Source organism: Lacerta agilis, chromosome 3, assembly GCF_009819535.1.
Source record: "Lacerta agilis isolate rLacAgi1 chromosome 3, rLacAgi1.pri, whole genome shotgun sequence".
NCBI lineage: Eukaryota > Metazoa > Chordata > Lepidosauria > Squamata > Lacertidae > Lacerta > Lacerta agilis.
Genome location: NC_046314.1, coordinates 66,723,942 through 66,744,343, shown reverse-complemented (window position 1 = coordinate 66,744,343; position 20,402 = coordinate 66,723,942). Strand labels below are relative to the sequence as shown.

Below are 20,402 nucleotides of genomic sequence, written 5' to 3'. Positions count from 1 at the left end.
CAAAAATACTCCCACGCAAGTCAGTCTACAAAAAATTAGTTGAGTATGCAATATTCCTTTAAAAAAAAGTATTTATATTATGTTTGCCTTTATAACCATCTTTTTTTCATTTATGTGAGTGAAATTAGCATATATGTTTATTATGGATTTGTTTTTTTAAAAAACGTGGCAATGTTTCAATTGCACGGCATGGGGAAGGTAGAGAAAACCATGTTGCGTTGAGCAGTAGCTTGGCAACCATGAAATGTCAAGCTAGCCAAGCATTTGAATAATAAGCCAACCATTTCAACAGGGGATGATGATGGCAAATAACTCTTGCATCATTTGCAACGATAGCAAGCTGTAAACAGCTGAATGGGGATCAATGAAGAGAAACACAATTACAATATGAAACAGGGAAAGGTGATGATCCAAATGATCCATTCAGAAAACCCTATTGTGTGGACAGGCAGAGTCCCCCAAATCCTAGGCGACCCCCGAGCAGAATAATGACACAAGACAATGTGCTATAGATTGGCATGTGCATAATCCAAATCTGCAGGTGGCAGTGGTGGAGCATGCCTGCCAGATTCAGCAGGTGGCATAGCATGGCTAAATCATGCTGCCCTGTAACACACAGACACCCCCACACATACATGGTGTGATTAGCTACTGCTTTTCAGCATGACAAAATTATTCTTAGAACTAAGTGGAATGCTTTCATCCATTCCTGCAACACACTTTTAAAAGTAATGCGACACATTCTTTACTAACAAAACACTAACCTGGCTGTTGCCCAATTTCATAATTCTCAAGACTGTTCATTGTAAGAATTCTAGTCCATTAATCAATTACCGTATTTTTCTGTGTATAAGATGCCCCCATGTATAAGTCGACCCCTACTTTTTTGAGCCCAAAATTAAGAAATAAATATTTTAAACACTAAACAGAACAACTTTGATGTTTTATTAATTATTCAAAACACTGGTATAATTTAGTACCATATATTTAAACATCAAACAGTGAGGCAAGCTGTGTAATGGCAGCTGCTCCTGTCAGCTGAGTGCAACTCCACTGTAGCTGCAGCTCCAGCTCTCCCGCCTGTGTGTTGCACTTTCGTCTCAGTATTTACGGTATGTACCGTATTTACTCCACGAGCAAAAATAAAACAAATAAAAGATTTAACAATCTATGCTTTTAAAAAAAAACCTCTTTAAAAAGCCTTGTCAAAGAAATGAAACAGGAACAAGCTTCAACCAATTTTTTTTAAAAAAATACTGAAATGAAAAATTGTTTCCCATATTCCTTCCAGACACAATTACCTCCAGCTGCTCAGCTGCTCACAATTAAAAAACTGATTTTAAGTGTCTCGCCAATTTAGCAAAGGCACACTCACCATCCTTTTTAATTTTTATTTTATTTAACCTTCTCCCAATTCTCAGGGCAATGATATCCAAGTTCACACCAGGCAGCTCTGAAGACAATTGGCCTCCAGAAGGAACTAGTCAGAAATGTTAGTTAGGAGTTGGCTTCCTCTACTAGAAATGGAAAAAGTTACATGACCTACTTCCTCCCATTTGGCAGAGGATGATTGGAACCCTGACGTGTCATCTTGATTCTGCAAGGTTCATGCTTAACCTCTTGATTGTACAAGCTACTGCTTCTATCACCTGCTGAAAACCATGCTTTACTTTTCTATGCTTGCTTACACCATTTGTCAGCATGCAATCAGGAGGAATAATCTATGAATTAGCCACATGCTTTTGAATGATCCCGGGAGATTCCTTTCTGTTCTGATCCCCCATACCACCAAATTATCTTGCTTCTGGGTCTTCTTTGTCCCTGTTCTCTGCTTTATTGTCCACCCAAAAAGCCTGTCTCCATCTTTTCGATTTCAAAAGATAGACCTGGTTCATACATCTGGCAACCTAATGTGAGCACTTCCTGTCTGTGGGATTAGCACAGAGGTGGTATAATGGCAGCCCTCAAGTGTACTGACTGAGCCATATTTACCAAAAAGGTTGACTCTTGAGCTTTGATTCTTTGGCAGAAATCCCAAACACATGCATGGTTTAATTCAGGGGTAGCCAACATGGTGCCCTTCAGATGTTTTGGATTCTAACTCCCTTCAGTCTCAGCCAGCATTTCCAGTGATCAGGAATTATGGGTGTGTAGTCCAAAACAACTGGAAGGCACCATGATGGCTGCCTCTGGTTTAATTTCTTTGACTTTGCTGCTAGATTTAGTTAACTCTCAACATGACCTTGAAATGCAACCTTGCCTACAATACATCCCACCTCCAGTTGTCTTATTTGGGGCTAATTCTCTTTTCTTCAATTCTCTTTTCAGCTATGCTCTACTATTGGGGCCTATACTGTATATTGGGACCTATAGTAACCTGTTCCTTAACCACTTTCTTCCATCAAAATCTAGTCTTCCTTCATTCCTTCCAAAAATCACAATGATTCCTGCACTCTTTCTACTCACTTGGTGATATTCAGGGGGCTTAAATAATATTGTTCTATACATTTCATGGTGTATTTTTAGATTTTTAACTATGGCAACCTGCCCTGTAGCTTCAGGCAGAGTTGGGAAAACATTAGCAGGGAGGAACACTGCAAGAATGTCAGGTCATGTTCTTTACAAATATAATTAGTGAAAGTCTGGGATTTTCTGAAATCAATGGAAGTTTTTAAAAGCAAGAACGCAATTCCATAGCATGGAGGTAAAATGTTCACATTTGTGAAACCATACCTGATTCTGTGATGTAGGAGATTGAGGAGCTTATAGGTCCGTAACCATAGGGATTCTTCGCTTGGACTCTAAAGTAATACCTAAAGAAGAGAAAGAGAAGGGCAGAGAGAACACAACTATCCATGAAAATGGCACTAAATCCATTTATGATAATGAAGTTAGGGAAATGTCAAACAGATAGTCGCTGTGTGACATAGTATCTAAAGTGCATTGGCCCTTGCAGTTCACCATACAAGGAAATGTCACAATTTACATTGTAGTAAGGTAGCTTATCTAGATCTAAGTCCACAATTCTGATAAGGAAACTATTGTACTGCACCCTATAGCTATCCAATAGTGCAGATCAGAATTTGTAGCTAGCTGGACTATTGACCTTGAAGGAAGGTCAGGATGCATTTCTTTCCACAATGTAGCAGTAATTGCTTCATACCAGGTTCTGGGGAACTGGGTAGACTACCAGATACTAAAGGTAACCAGAGACTTGGCAGACCTTGGACTCAGCTAGACTGGTAAAGAAAAAGCAATTTATATGTGTTGTACCGGTATATGCAATAGAACTTTGTGCCACCAGATGGCAACATAGAGTCCTGCTTTTCTCTACCTGTTTTCCCTGTTTAAATTTACAACATGTTTAACTGAAACTTTTCTCAGTCTAGGCTGAGATTCTGAATAGTGGACAACAAGCTATCAATTTAATAAATCCCCAGTTTACCAAAGATTAGGAATTTCGCAACCTGACTACTTCCCTGTGCAACAGTCCATTTCAATGGAGCTGAATCTGCTGTCAAAATTACAAAGGCGCTTAAAAAGAAAACATCAGAAAATACACCACAGCATGTAACTTGTTATCCTGAAGTGGAGAAATACTACAACTGTAGCTGTAAACTCATGCTCAGCGCAGAAGAATGATTCACAGATAATCAGAAACACAAAAGGTGCAAGCTAAAGCAAACCACACTGGAGAAGCTGGATTTCCTCAGAACATGAATTTTAACAATTGGAACTAACACAAAGGCAGGTGAACCCTGTGTTGTGCTGATGTAAATGGGTGCACATAGAATCATAGAGTTGGAAGAGACCACAAGGGCCATCCAGTCCAACCCCCTGCCAAACAGGAAACACCATCAAAGCATTCCTGACAGATGGCTGTCAAGCCTCCACCTAAAGACCTCCAAAGAAGGAGACTCCACCACACTCCTTGGCAGCAAATTCCACTGTCGAACAGCTCTGACTGTCAGGAAATTCTTCCTAATGTTTACTGGTAGGTGGAATCTTCTTTCTTGTAGTTTGAATCCATTGCTCCGTGTCCGCTTCTCTGGAGCAGCAGAAAACAACCTTTCTCCCTCATCTATATGACATCCTTTTATATATTTGAACATGGCTATCATATCACCCCATAACCTTCTCTTCTCCAGGCTAAACATACCCAGCTCCCTAAGCCATTCCTCATAACTCATCGTTTCCAGGCCTTTTGGTTGCCCTCCTCTGGACACGTTCCAGCTTGTCAGTATCCTTCTTGAACTGTGGTGCCCAGAACTGGACACAGTATTCCAGGTGAGGTCTGACCAAAGCGGAATACAGTGGTACTATTACTTCCCTTGATCTAGATGCTATACTCCTATTGATGCAGCCCAGAATTGCATTGGCTTTTTGAGCTGCTGCATCACACTGTTGACTCATGTCAAGACTCCTAGATCCTTTTCACATGTACTGATCCAATAGGGGGAGGATGTAGGATAAATGGCCCTCTGATCCAATAGGGGGAGGCTGCAGGAAATCTATCACCTGACATAACATCAAGGAACTCTCCAGGTGATAGGTCAGAGAATTGAGGGAGGAGTCAGAGTTGCAGCGCAGGAACCACCTTCTGCTGCATATTCAACAGAGACCTGGATACTGTGAGTTCAGGTCACTAGGTGCTATTAAAACAAGTCTTGCTGGATCCTGCACTTGCAGACACGCACACACTTCCCACCCCAACAGCAAAAAAACCACTGGCATTCTCTAATTACCAGCATCGATTTGGCCACTTCATTTGCTTCTTATCCAAATGCAAGTCTTGCCAAAAGAACAGCATCCCCTGAAGGCTTCAAACCACATGACCTTCCTAACCTACTGGCTCAGGCAGGGAAAATGCCACCAAAACTTGGATTATTTCCCTTGGCAATATTCCTTTCAACTTCTAACTAGGTTAAATACTGCATTGCCTAGAAAAACCTAAGACTGTTCCGAGTGCTAGGCCTCCAGGCTATTGCTAAGGCTGGAGACAAGGTATTTTTCAGAGAGCTGAAGGTGGTATGATAGAGGAGACACTGCTTGTGGCATGTGCTGCAAAAAACAACAACAACCCAGTAAGAATTCAAAATATATGATTGTTTATGAAATAAGTGTGTAGAAGTATGCAATAGTGGTCCTATCATGCCATCCTCAGCTATCTGAAAAGCTAACCCCCTGCCTATTCTTATATCCCCAAAGAAAATCACAAACTTGCTATAATAACCAAAAATTCCATTGTGTTCCGTTGTGTTGCTTCTAGTGCCAATGCAAATATGACAGAAAATCCATGGGGTTAGAAGTGGTTATGCAAACCCTGGGAGGGTGACTTTTGGTGGTCTCACACTAGGATCATCCTTGCTGTGTGTGTCTTATAGATGTGATCCTTTCCTATTGCTGTATATTTCCTCTTTCCTCTTTGGCCACCTCATGAGAAGAGAAGACTCCCTGGAAAAGACCCTGATGTTGGGAAAGATGGAGGGCACAAGGAGAAGGGGACGACAGAGGATGAGATGGTTGGACAGTGTTCTCAAAGCGACTGGCATGAGTTTGGCCAAACTGCAGGAGGCAGTGGAGGATAGGGGTGCCTGGCGTGCTCTGGTCCATGGGGTCACAAAGAGTCGGCCACGACTGAACGACTGAACAACAACAACAAAACCCTGTTATGGGTATCTTTGCCCTTCCAGAGGTTAGAAAGTTGACTTATGCTGAGTTAGGTCATTGGCCCAAAAAGCTCAGAATCGTCTACATCAGGGTTTCACAAACTTCTGCATTCATTGACCCCTTGTCGAGCATATAAAGTTGTCATCAACCCCTACCCCACTTCTTAGGAATGTGAATGAAATAAAAACAAGAAATATCAATATATAATCTACATTTATTAATCATCCATCACCATTACTAGGAATCATATTATGCAAACACTAATGAATACGGTTGTATTAAACACAGAGCTTCAAAACTGGGCATAGGTGTTCTGTACATGCCTATGCCCTTTATTTATTAGCCACAGAGTTATAGTCCTGGCATGTGGTGACAGGGATGTTATCCTTCTTGGTGATGGAGCACCAAGTGTGGAATATTACTCTTAGAGATGCCCTTCCTTTAGAAATCACCTGCCATACTCCACTCAGCAAGGGTACCTGGAGAAGATAGGCAAGTCTTCAGGTACCCAGGTCCAACCAGTACTTTGAATTCCACCCAGTGCACAGTTCTGGTTTATTTGATTTTTAAAAATATTGCCGTACAGTGGAACCTCGGTTCTGGAGTGTCTCGGAAGCCAAACAATTTGGAACCTGAATGCCGAAAACCCAGAAGTAATTGCTTCCATTTTTGAATGCGCCTCGGAAGTCAAACGGTTTCTAAGGCGCATTTCACAATTTTTTCAATGGATTTTGCCGACCGCCCATTGATCCTCAGTTTTCGAATGTTTTGGAAATTGTACAGTCTTCCAGAACAGATTACATTCAAAAACCGAGGTTCCACTGTATTAATTTATTACATATGCCTATGGGTATTGTAAAATAATGAAAAACAAGCTATTTCTTGTTTTCTTCTTCTTCACCAAACTCTGACCTACCTGCAAAGGATCAGTAGCCTTCAACCTTTTCAGACCTGAAACCCAGCTATAGCTCTAACATGTACAGCAGTATCTGAAGAAGTGTGCATGCACACGAAAGCTCATACCAGGAACAAACTCAGTTGGTCTCTAAGGTGCTACTAGAAAGAATTTTCGATTTTGTTTTGACTATGGCAGACCAACACGGCTACCCACCTGCAACATGTACAGCAGTGTTCCCCAACCTTGGGCCTCCAGCTGTTTTTGGCCTACAACTCCCATCATCCCTGACCACTGGCCTTGCTAGCTAGGGATGATGGGAGCTGTAGTCCAAAAACAGCTGGAGGCCCAAGGTTGGGGAACACTGATGTACAGTATCTTGGGACCCACTCCATGTTTTCATTATGCATTTCTAACGTGGTGAGATGAAGCCAAGTTGAAGGCCAATGTGCTAGAATCAAGTTTCGCTCACAGCAGCAGCAATTCAAAAAGTGTCAGCAAGCATGTGTTTTGTGTGTGTGTGTAGACACTGCTTACTTGGACTTTTAAAAAGCTTTTGATAGACTCCCTCATGAGCAAAGCTAACAGTTACAGGAGAAGAGGAGAAAACTTCTTATTGTCTGGTGACTAGTTAAAGAGTGGGAAGCCAAGTGTAGGAAGAAATGGGCATTTCTCACAATGGAGGGATGTATTCAGTTGGGCCCACCAAGGCTTGAAAAGAGGGTAGACAAATTCATAGAGAACAAGTCTATCATTGGCTCCCAATCAAGGATAGATAGTATTTCCAGTGTCAGAAGCAGCATGGCTTTGAATATCTGTCGCTAGGGATCAAGAGTGGGAGAGTGCTCTTGCACCCATGTCCTGCTTGCTAACTTCCCATAGGCATCTGGGTGGCCACTGCGAGAACAGGATGACAGTTTTGTACTGATCTAGCAGGATTCTTCTTATGTTCTCACAAAGAAGAAGGGATTGCTTAAATGTTTGTTTGTTTGTTTTTTAGTAGAAGGTGTCATCTGAATTATTCCCCTGTCCCTATTTGGCACACAGTGAAGATCAACAGAGTTATAGATCTTTATGCCACGAGTCTTTCTATCTCCGTTTCTCATGACCAAAGTTTAATTATTTTTTTCCACTTGTCTGCAAACTGATCTGAATGTAATTAAGGGCCGCGTGATGCCTACAGGGAAAATAAAAACAACACCCTCATAACTTTCTTCTCCATGTAATCCTAGCTGCGGCAGACGAAAACCACATAAAAGCTTGGAACTGAGGAGAGCTATGTTTTCTTTTCTTCCCTTTTGTTTCCCTGACACAGTCCATTGCAATGTGGAAACATTCACCAGCGGTTTAAACATAGGCCCTCATTCTTTTCTGCGGCTGAACGGGCTTTCTGCAGCTCAAGGAGTGCAAGCTAGGATTCAAAGCAACCAGCTATATCCCCTTAACGTCGGGATGGGAGCCACCACACTTCATTTCTCTGTCTATCAGATTCGTAGGCTGCCTTGCCCCCAAGGAGCTCAGAGTGTTATATAGGGGATTATCTCATGTTATCTCCACCATATCCCTTTGAAGTAGTATATGGCAAGAGAGGAAAAGTTGCCCAAGGCCTCCAGCGCCACCTTTCATGCTCCCCAAATCTGGGGAAGTGATGAGAGATGGCGATACTGTGCACTTTGAATTCAAAAGCTACCAAGGAGCAAGAGCTGTTGGAATGACCTAGGAAGATATTTTTGCTCAGAGTGGAAGGAACAGGTGCTACTGCTTGTCCACCCAGCATCACTGCAGACAGCCTCTCTCTAGCAGCAGCTTATGCCGATTGTTCACCAAGATGAATGTCTACACCAGGGGTGGGGATGATGTCACCACCCAGTTGCTGCGGAGCCACATTTCCTATCAGCTCCAGAAAGCATCTCCAACAGCTAAGGATGATGGGAGTTCAGCCACATCTGGAAGGCCACACTTTGCCTGCTCCTGGTCTAAATTATGGCATATTTACTGCAAGAATCTCAGGCTCTGGTACAGGACAGAGCCAAGATTGTTGATTCTGATATGATAACTCAGAGGCAAAATGTCTGCCTTGCATGCGGAAAGTCAATCCTTGGGAGTTCCAGGTGGGGGATAAGGAAAATTTGAAACCCTGGAGAGATGCTGCCGGTCAGTGCGGACAATACCAAGCAGCTTCCTACATTCCTAAGAATGGACAAAAAAAAATTAAGGGGAGAAAAGTGTGCCCCCAAATTTAATTTACAGAAAAGCCAAGTGAGGTTTATTTGACTGAGTGGTTTAGCCATGCCCAATGGGAGTCACTATGGGCCACAAATACTTCCTCATGGTGTTCTAAATGGATGTGAAGATGGGCCACAGAGCTTTGTGAGACCAGAGACTGAGTTGATGAGAAAGCTGCTTGGCAGCTGCACAGCTGCTTAATTTTCATGCATGAGAGCACAAAATTAAGTGGTGCGATTGTGCAAACACTTGGGTCTGCTTAAATCCTAGAAGAGAGCTCCAAGTGACTCGTACATTAGAAGTCTTCAGGCTTGCCAGGAGCTCTTAACATCCAAGTCCTATGACTTGCCCACAAGAAAACAGGAGTCTGGACTGCCAATGGACTTTCTTTCTTTCTTTGAAATGGCAAACAAATAGAAATCCCATGCTGCTTTCTAGGCACTCAGCCATGCACTTATTTATATTGCTGCTTTAAAATCATTGCTTGAAGGAGGAACTAGGGATCACAAGAGACACAGATCTGCTTGCTACTGCTGTACCTCTTTTCCTTGTACCACCATCAAGCTTAATGCAATGCGTGACACAGGTGACATCATTGCCCCACATGCTGCTCCACTCTGCTTCATTGGCTGTTGGTGGGAGAACAAGCAATGCACAATGTGCTGACAACTCATGGCACCTTCTGCTAATGTTTTAAGTAATGTGGGTGAAAGGGAGAAACACAGAGAGTGGTGGCAGGTCTCATAGCATCCAGTTCCACCCTGACAACCATTTCACACATGCACCATTTCATACTGGGCCTTGGCCCAGTATACCTGAAGGAGCGTCTCCACCCCCATCGTTCTGCCCGGACACTGGGGTCCAGCGCCGAGGACCTTCTGGCAGTTCCCTCACTGTGAGAAGTGTTGTTACAGGGAACCAGGCAGAGGGCCTTCTCAGTAGTGGCGCCCGCCCTGTGGAATGCCCTCCCATCACATGTCAAAAGAGATAAACAACTACCTGACATTTAGAAGACATCTAAAGGCAGCCCTGTTTAGGGAAGTTTTTAATGTGTGACATTTTAATGTATTTTTAGTCTTTGTTGGAAGCTGCCCAGAGTGGCTGGGGTGACCCAGCCAGATGGGCAGGGTACAAATAAATAATAATAATTATTATTATTATTATTATTATTATTATTATTATTATTATACACTCCTGTAATCAAAAGGTATGCACATTTTTATGTGTAAAGATAGACGTGTGCACTATTTTATCCCAGGGTCCTTATAGGACAATGGGAATTCATCCTGATTTGCTCGCACCCCAAGGGCTCTTTTGATGCAGACAGAGGCTGGACAAAAAAACCACCAGAATCAATGTATAGATATTGTGGCTTAGAGCTGTGGGTTAATTTAAGCAGTCGATGAAACTCTGAATGATTTACTGTCATATTTGGCAAATTGCATTCCATTTGTATACACTTTCCAATTCCAACAACTGGAAATGAATTATTTTCCGGGAAAGTCAGAGAAGACACCATCACAAATCTTCCCTTCGAAGCTTTCTGTCATAGACCAGAATGTTGGAAAGGCAAGGCAATGTTGTGTTTGAATGTGAACACGCAAGTGGTAATATAATTAATTTTCCCATGAAAATACATCACCACACAACTGTGTAAAACAAGTGCTTAATTTAACTGCAACTGCTTGAATTTATTCCAAACAGCAGTGTTCTACCATGGCTCCCTCCAGAGTCAAGATGTTAAAAACATCACTCAGTTTAATTACTATTTCTAAAAACACATTTTAAAAAGTGATTTCATAGCACCAGAGAGAAACTAGGAACAGGACACAAAGGGGCCCTTAATTTTAGTTAGTGAGAGTTGAATCAGGTATTAAACATACTATAATAATGCTGATTTATACAGTCGGATATATGGCCTTGATTTATTTTCTTTTAAAAGATTTCTGCATTGCAGGGGGTTGGACTAGATGATGCTTGGGGTCCCTTCCAACTTTATGATTCTATGCTTCTATCTCATCTTGCTATCAAATGATAGTCAAGGTAGTTTCGGCAAAAAAAGATCTAACAGCATAATCCTATACATGTCTACTCAGAAGTTCACTTCCATTAAGTTCATTCCTTGGTGAGCTTAATATAGGAGTTCAGCTGATATTGCATTCAGACATAACATTCCCAATATTTCAAACCAAATACAAATATAAAACAGAAAATAATCAAAACCCACCTCAAACAGAAACCACCAGAATAAATGGCATAATTAAAGAACTATCCACAGTTAAATCCCATCCAAAGCTCAACTAAATAAAACAGCTTTCACTTGGTGCCTAAAATATATTAAATTTGGTGCCCAGTAAATATATACGCAGGTGGCGCTGTGGTCTAAACCACTGAGCCTTGGGCTTGCCGATCGGAAGGTTGGTGGTTTGAATCCCCGTGACGGGGTGAGCTCCTGTTGCCTGGTTCCAGCTCCTGTCAACCTAGTGGTTCAAAAGCACATCAAAAGTGCAAGTAGATAAATAGGTACTGCTCTGGTGGGAAGGTAAGTGGCGTTTCCGTGCACTACTCTGGTTCGCCAGAAGCAGCTTAGTCATGCTGGCCACATGACCTGGAAAAACTGTCTGTGGACAAACGCCGGTTCCCTCAGCCAGTAAAGTGAGATGAGTGCCGCAACCCCAGAGTCATTCGCGACTGGACTTAACTGTCAGGGGTCCTTTACCTTTAAATATGTATGGGGAAGGTGCTCCATAGCCTGGATGCTGCCAATCTGACAGCTACCCTGTTAAATTCCAAGTAAGTGCTCATCACTTCCCTCTCATCAACAGGAAGACTGAATGATGTAGTTGTCTTGCTCACAATACAGGATCACACCTATGTTTCAGAGGTGAGGAACCTCCAGCCCAGGAGCCTAACTAAGCCCCCCACATTTCCCCATGATGTGATATATGATCCCAGCTGTGGAGCAGGTAAATATATGGCTCAGCCAAAAGCAATATGCAGGCACCCGCAGAGTCCTGTGCAAAAACTTGCAGAATTGTTCAGTTCCTCAGATATAAGGTCTTGCAAACAGATTAGGATTTAGAAATGCAGGACAATAATAAGCATTTAAATCTTACAGTAAAGCAATGGAAATTCATGCATCTGCCTATTGCTGTTGTTGTATTCCTTTTAGCATATATTTCCACTAAATCACCAGCATTTGAATGACTGCATGCATTGAAATATCTATCCTAGTTTTCTTAGCTTTACTTTCACCTAAACAATAGCTTGTAAACCCACTTTGGAGAGGTATACATATGCCCAATCCTAAATGCTTGCTATTCAACAAGCCTTGGTAACTCGCTTTCCCCAAATCAGAGTCCCCTCACAATATGGACATAATCATGAACACATGGTTTTAGTCGAGCTCCATCTTCCAGATCGTGTTTGCCCAATTACAAAAATGTTGCCAGTGGTTGAAGAGCTATTTTTATGATATGTGTTTATTTCAGCCTGTGGAGTTCAGAGAAAACACAAATGATATTGGCTGGTGGTGCACACGTTTCTGTGCCAAAGAAAAACAATCATCCCACCCCTATGTATTCCTACACCCATGCTTCTCTATTAAAAGCCAGTTGGTTCGTAAGGAACAGCTTGACATCAGTAATCTCTGACTGAAGTGATGATACACTCACAATGGAGACTTTAATAAACCCAGTGGACTATCATATAAAGCCCCATTTCCCTATATTGGGTGTCACTGCTTTTATTTGAACAGATTAATGAAGTAGGAGTTGCTCTGCCAAGATCTTTGCTTGTATCTCCTCCCAGTATGGATGCGTTATTGCTATAATTCAGAAGTGCCGAAAGGAGGACAATTCCAATGCAATTTCAAGAGTGAACACAATAATTCTGCCCCAGCTGTACTGAGAGCTTGATAAAAAACAAATGATTTGGGTAGTTGAGTTACCAATTAAACTCAGTAGCAGCCACCAGATATTTCAAAAGTTTTTTTTTTTAATCATTTTAACCACCTAAAGGATTCCAAAAAATGGACCTCTCAAGGAAAGGCATACTGTAAGATGGGTATCACAATAGGCAAGGTCCTTCTCCTCAAATGACAACAGCACCCAAAGCAGGACTGCCTCTGATGATCTTAGCATCTAGGGAGATGCATATGGAGAAATTGGTTATGGCAGCTAGAAAAAACACACACACACACACACACACACACACACTTGACAACAAAGCAGATGAAAGCCTCTCCAGCTTTGTAGCATTAGTAGGCTTCTCATCTGCCAGTTTTCTTTCTGGGAAAGTCTGAGAAAGTATGGGAAAAGAGCAGCTGAGAGGCCCTCCATAACTTTTCTGCTCTCAGCAATGAAGGTTTCTGAGCATGCTTAGACCCTCCACACTCAACAGGAACTCTGAAAATTGTAGAATCCCCGGCCCCCCAGTAAATGAATTAGAAGGGTTTTAAAATATGTTTCCAGAGTACTCATTGGAAGAAATGCTGGAATGGTTTATGAGCAGCCTTCAGCTTTAGCATAGACTGCTTCCCCTCCACCCCACATGCATATATCTTCAACCATTTGGTACATTATGAAAGGAAAGGGGAGGAGGGGAACAGGCAGATGAGAAAGTTGGTGCTGAGCCATTACAAGCCAAGGTGAAATTTGAGGGCGACAGAGATGGTTTTTCAATGGCCTGGTGACTTCTGAACTCTATTTTCATGAAATTCTTTTCCATTCCTAACACTAACATGCCGTATTATTCCGTGTATAAGATGCCCCCTTGTATAAGCTGCCCCCTATTTGGGGGGACTCTGATTTAAGAAAATGGGGGGAAGATACTATCTGTGTATAAGATGATCCCATATTTTTAACATTCTTTTACAGCTAAAAAAAATAGTCTTATACATGGAAAAGTATGGTATGTACCTATTTTATCATTAGGCCACAAACAATTGCAAACTACATTCTGAAAACATATCAGTACCTTGTATTTGGCTTCAGGTTTTCAATGGGCAAATTAGTGCTTCCTGCAGTCTTAGTTGACCACTTGTTCCTGATGAAGTCGTCATAAGATGCACTGTAAACTAAATATCCTGCCAAGGAAAGGAGATAATATGTCCATAATCCATTTGAACACTTACTTACTTACTTACTTACTTACTTACTTACTTACTTACTTACTTACTTACTTACTTACTTCTCTACCTGCTCTTTGTCTCCATCCCCAAGGGGCAAAAAGAAACCTGTTAGGGGAGACAGTTCCTCTGGAGACAAGAAAGGCCCATCAAGACTTTCCTTCATTTCTCAACTACTGTATTTGAAAAATATCACTCAGCCAAAATTTTATTTGAAAAGGACTTTCAGTTACAGAATTGGGGCAGGGAGGTGAAAAAGGGGTGAAAAGAAAGGAGAGGGCGTTTTTTAGCCTCTCTTTTAACTTCTGGCAGTTTCTTTCTTTCTTTCTTACAACTCTTTGTAGGAGAGGAGTGATGTCAGCATAGGAAAATTCACACCCCATCCTAACTTCTTTCAACAGTACACTCTTTGACACTTCTTCTACTTCTGCACTGAAGCAGAAAGCTAAGCCTACTGGCAACTCCCAAACAGACACACCTTTCACACAGGTTATCAGAATTACCTTGTAGGTTTTCCACCTGTCCATGTCCAGCAGCAACCTTCACGGCTTACAATACATTCTTTATTCACTTCATGGGATTAGTTGTTTACATTCCACATTGCATTTGTGATATGTTATTTTCTCTTCGGCTGGCTTCAAGCCCATGCACCTGGTAGTCTTTTCTTGAGCTTTCACAAAGCTGGAAATCACCAACCCACTAACCCAATCTTAAACTAGATTAATCTATTTTCAGAGACATTGGCATGTGGTAATTAATATGTTAGCAAGTTTTAAAACACCACATAATATAACGTTGGTGTTATGGAAAGGTTTTGTAGTCTGCGATTTCTTTCTGCAGCCACTGGACAAATCCAAAACTGAAACAGAGCATTGGTTGCTGCTTCATTCAACTGTAGCATTAACAGCTGGAAACATGTTTGATTCCAAATACTTCTTCAAACCCGCACTGTGCTGAGCTCCCTGTACCTTGATCAGAAACCAGAAGTGGTGCTCAGAGTTGCCTCATCTACCACTACTGCCTTTTAAACTGGGCAAAATGACTTTGCTCTGGGTAGGCAGTGCAAGACAAAACAACCATCAGTTACCAGTCCAATATTAATGGCCAGGAAATGGCATTACTGTACCTGTGACCAGATCCCCCTGAGTAGGCTTAGCCCAGTCGACAATCACAAAGGAATGGCAGCCTTCCACAGCTACTATGGTGATATTGTGAGGGGCATTCTGAGGACGCATCTCTATGCCTTTGAGGTCACTGGGTATGAGCTCGGCCAGGCTCTCCACTTGGAAGTGTTCTAGTGCCTCTGTCAAAGAGCAAGGAGCTGCTGGGTCTTTGTTTAGATAAGTCACATAAGGAGCTGGAAGAGACAGAGAAAGAGAATATTCACTCCAAAAGTCTGTACAGACAGACAGATTATTAAAAAATAATTCCTGATGTTCAAAAGAAATTTTTCCACACTGTATTGAAACTGCAAAGCGGATAAAGTATACATTTGTTTTTCAAACAAATGTATACTTAGACATTCATTTCCTGGATTTAGAATTTGTGTATTTTCCTACCATTTGCTAAAATTTTCAAGAATACAGAGTGATGCCATCTGGAAAGCTCCTAGAGCAGCATGAGAAGGCACATAAACCTAGTGCTGAGGAAACCACCAGCATGGCAAATATTCATTGTGATTAAGCCACATTCTGATGGCAATAGATGGAGAGCAACAAGCAACTGGTGTGTGTTAGGGTTTGTTTCTGATGCTTGGCAGCAATGCCAGATGTTGCACTAATGTTTTATACTAAGGATCAGCAACTGGTAGCCCCTGGGATAATTCTGGCCCCTTTAGGGACTCTATTTGCTCCCCCGGCAGTTGCCAACCTAGAAGCAAGAGGGCTGTATGAAATGAGTGTGATCATGCCATAAACCCTCTTTGGGGAATAGCAGTGGGATGAGATTCAGCACCTTCTAAAGTGGCCTGCTAACTTAGAGGATAAGCAACCTGTTCCTGTATCATTTGGATCAGCCAAGTGACCTCCGTAGGGTGCACTGGCTTTGCTCCACCTCAGCTTTGTCTGCATTCAGTAACACCGCTACACTTCCTGATTGGTTGGGATCATTTCAAGGAAAGGAGGGCTTAAAATGGCACTGAAAATGCAGTAGTCAGGGGAAACAATGGTAGAAAACAGACATTAGCCACACTAAAAAGAGAGAGGGAGAAAAGGAACACAAGCTGGTATGGGGGAAGAACCATATTGGCCCCCCTCAAAGCCTATTAATGTCTCTCCTCTCAAAAAACAACAACTTGTGAATGAACATTTGGCATACAATCTATAAATTGTATTTCTATTTTATAACAACACTCCAACGTTGCTCAGGAATTAATAGGCACATTTATTCCCTCAAAGGTCATCTTCAAGTTGAAAGATGTTTTACTGTAGTCACTGGAAATGTTTATTCAGCGACAGTTTACAGATTTTGCTAGATGGGTAATTTTTTCCTCTTTCTCCCCTTAAATGCCTTGAAATGTTTATATAAGAGCAATGTTCTTAGTTTATCTTGTTAGATTTCATGCCCTCCAGGGAGCTATTTTCCAGAATGTGTCATGTATTTATCTTTAGACACTCCAAGGGCTCTCTATTCCCAAATGACTGAGAAACCCTGTCCAGGAGACGAGAAGGAGGCCAGTCAACTGCTCAAAAGAGATTAGCTGAACAGCTAGTCAAAGTCTTGACTGGTATAAAACCATTTTATGACTCTCTCTCTCTCTCTCTCTCTCTAGATATATATATATATATATATTACTAATTAGGTCACTAACTTTGCCAAATGACATCTAAGGACTCTGGGGTGGACATTTTACATCATTGTCCCTGCAGGGCCCTCATCAATCACAACTGTTGGGAAGAATCAGGGGCTGCAGAATGTCTGTCATCAGTTTGAGGAGGACCAACACTTCAAAGCCTATCTATAACATTTGTCACCCCAATGTTTACTTCCTTCTTTGTTTCTTCAGCTACTTTTGGTGCTACTCCCCTTTCCTTTTTGTACAATGGGACTTTTAACCCGGAGATAAGATTTGTCCTGACCACTGTTGCAAAATTTTAAGATTTCTCTCCCCTCCCCCACCTTAAAAAGGGCTTTTCCTTATAAGCCTAAGGAGTGCTTCATTCCACATTATGTAGCAAACTTTAATGAAACAAATACACATCATTTCAAACAACAGGGGACCAGATGTTTGCAATTACACCAAGACGCAGAGTGTCATACACTTAATATCTCTGACTCTATGTTTGTTCTCTCTCTCTTTTATGAGTATGGTTTGCTTTCTGTTAAGAAAATCTAATGAAACTCAGTTCATTACTTTCCAACTTCTCCCTTCCAGGAAGGTTGACTTTGGAGCAGAAGTGTAGCAATAAAACCTATTTAAGTCCAGATGAAGCTGAATCAGTTTCAAAAGAGGGGAAATGACTTGCCTGGTGAAGTGCAAATGTAGGACTGAGAATCATTCATACCTTTATTTCTGCATAGACCATCACCTTTCCTATAAGTCAGTAGTTTCTGCATTTGCATCTGGGGTGAATATTGATTTTAGGAAAATATTTCACTATCAGAATGTGGGAACATGCACACATGCACACACTCACTATTTCTAACTTAAGTGTTGCTATTTGGACCATTCAGGAATAAATATTCTGCATTGTGTGTTTCCTTCTTCTTAAAGGCAGCATTTCTTCAGCTGATTTCTCTTCCAAGTAGTGTTAGAATTTGGCATACTGACCAAATGATCAAGGGGTGAGAGCAACACCCTTATAAACAAAGGTTAATCGTCATCATAATCTTTTACCACGTGTCAGTCTGCTTGTGAACATAATGTGTCTTTCCCCCCTCAACGGTTCTTTAACTGAGGGGTTGCTTATCTTTTGAGAAGGGGGACTGCTTCCATAATTTAGCTACTAGATCCTAAGCAATAAATAACTCATTGCCACTTCCCTCCTAAAACACATTGCTTAATGACAACATAGGATACAGTAGTAACATGATAACACGTGATTCTTCGAATCTTACTGATCACTTCATTAACAATGTTTTGTAAAAACAAAATAAAAAATAAAAAAATCCTTCCAGTAGTACTTTAGCCTTGTGTCTGTTTGTGTTGTGTACTTTCTCGTTCTCAAAAGAAAGATGCCTTTTGGGGGTTTTTTTGTGAGTTAACATTAATAAAAAAAGTCATGATTGACTGCAACTCCCTACTGAGGGTACAGTTAAATGGCAAACTCGGGTTAGCTGACACACAACGCAAGGAATGGCTCTCTCCATAGGAAGTATAGTGGAATCCCAGGACTATTCCACAAACTTGATATAAAATAGCCTGCCATTCTCTAAACCATTCCGCAAGCAGGGCTGATGGGATGATGGGAGTTGTAGTCCAACAACATCTGGAGGGCACCTGATTGGGGAAGGCTACTCTATAAACATTAGTAGAGCACTACAAGAACAGACATAAATAACTCCTCCAAGGAGAACACCCCATTACGCTAGGAGAATATCTCAGTTTGAGAATACCCAAACAAGTGAGTTTTAGCTATGGCTCCTCTACATGCTCAACAATAAGAACGTAGAGTGCGGGCCAGACTTCTGTAAACATGGCTCTAGTCACGGGATCAAACTTGCCACCAGATTTATACTACACAGCAAGCATCCTAGCATCACACACAGCAAATACTGTGCCAATTGGGAGATTCTGCATCAATGATAGCAGCTGCACACAGCATAGGGCAGCCTTTGCCAATCTGGTACCCTCCAGCTGTTTTGAAATACTACCCCCATCATACCCAGTTCAGTTATAGTCCAAAGCTTCTGGAGAACATCAGGGTGGCAAATGCTGACACGGCACATTCAGGGCATGCTGCGCTTCACACAGGTCTTTTCCCACCCTGGTCCTGAAGACATTGTATGCGGAGAAGAAAATCACAAATGACCATGTGTGAACCACGTCTTCCTTTTATCTGGAATGGTATGGCTCAAACAGTGGCAGAGCTTCATGCTCCGGCACCGGGGGGGGGGAGAGCAGGCGGGGGTGTGGCTGGCGCACGTCCCGGGGGTGTGGCGCGCCCAGTGTGGGCAGGGGGCAGCCGCGATGGCACCCCAGCAGAATCGCGCTGCCGGGAGCGGTACGCTCCCCCGCCCCCCTCTTCCTCCGCCAGTGGGCTCGAACACAGTGGAGAATCAGGATGCATTTCAGTGTGTGCTTACCTGAGAGTAAGCCCCAATGAACTCAACAGGACTTTCTTCAGAGGAGACATCTAAGAATTGGGTTGCCAGCATACTACTACTTAATCCATTGTACTTGCAAGATGCAAGTTTAAAACTTACCAGTGAAACGCCTCTTTCCCGCAGCGTCATATTCTAACAGAGGATCCGAGCCCACCACGCTGAACTCGGGCAGTGCTTCTGTGGTGGTGGTCGTGGCAGTGGTTGTGGTGGTTGTGGGTGCCAAAGTGGTTTCAAAAAGCTCATAATCTAGATAAGAAAGAGGATGAGGAGCGTCAAAGGAACATCCTTTTGAAAATTCCTCAGTGAATTTTTCCCAACATACATGTTTGTATTATTTGATTATTTTTGCAAAGCATTTCCCCCTAATATAATGCATGTTAATCTTGTTTACACTAATATATGGACTTTTATGCACCCTTGGCTGGAGAACTGCGCTGCAAAATTTGGAGAAGAGCCAATTGTGAAGGCTAGCTGTGTTTCAGTTCGCATATTGTTTCCAAAAGTGCAAGGCAGGTAGGTTCTCCTGTAACAGGCACTCACCACTTTCCTGGCGGGTGTCAGTTGCAGACCCTTGCTCTCCGCCTCCTTCCCAGCAGCTGGAAGGCACATGGTCACTGGCTGGTGGAGATTTCCCTCCACTGTCCCCACTGCCAGTACAGTCATGGGGGGGGCGTGACTTCCTGCACAGTACAGTCGTACCTCGGGCTAAGTCCATTTCGGGTTACGTGTTTTTGGATTACGTACTCCGGTAACCCGGAAGTGTTTTTCAGCGCATGCACAGACCGCGGTTTTCAGGTTACGTACTTTTTCGGGTTATGAACGGCAACCTGGAACCAATTAAGTACGTAACCCGAGGTACCACTGTAAGCCAATCAAGACCCAAGTTGTGAGGGAATTTCTTGCTGGCCGGCCACTGCCCACTGCCATGCCAAGCCAGACAGCAACACATAAAAGGTCAGCTGTGCATGGCTTCTGCAGTGCAGTGTTTGCCTGAGTCTAGTTATCTAGTTATCAGCAGGGGGAGAATGGCACTGCGACTGGGTCCGCGTATGTGAAATGAATCAAGTTTCTGCTGCCTCCCTACCCAGGCCCCCTCTCTATTTTCCTTTAGATGCTAAACAAAGGCTGTCCTATGTACCGTACCGGGGCTTTTGGCATTTCCTTTCTCATTCTGCCCAAGTTGTGTCTGCTCAGGTTTGGGAGCTGGGCAGCTGGGAC

The 20,402-nt window shown here is 42.4% G+C and overlaps 1 protein-coding gene across 1 annotated transcript in view; it reads right to left on the bottom strand.

Moving 5' to 3' along the window:
* Positions 1-20,402, bottom strand: part of FNDC1 (fibronectin type III domain containing 1) — a 53,612-nt gene that overhangs the window by 10,145 nt on the left and 23,065 nt on the right. The window contains exons 11-14 of the mRNA XM_033144101.1: positions 19,284-19,430; positions 15,046-15,276; positions 13,769-13,877; positions 2,734-2,813 (exon numbers count right to left, since the gene is read on the bottom strand). Of these exons, the coding sequence (XP_032999992.1) occupies positions 2,734-2,813; positions 13,769-13,877; positions 15,046-15,276; positions 19,284-19,430 (567 nt within the window). The remainder of the gene's footprint in view (positions 1-2,733; positions 2,814-13,768; positions 13,878-15,045; positions 15,277-19,283; positions 19,431-20,402) is intronic.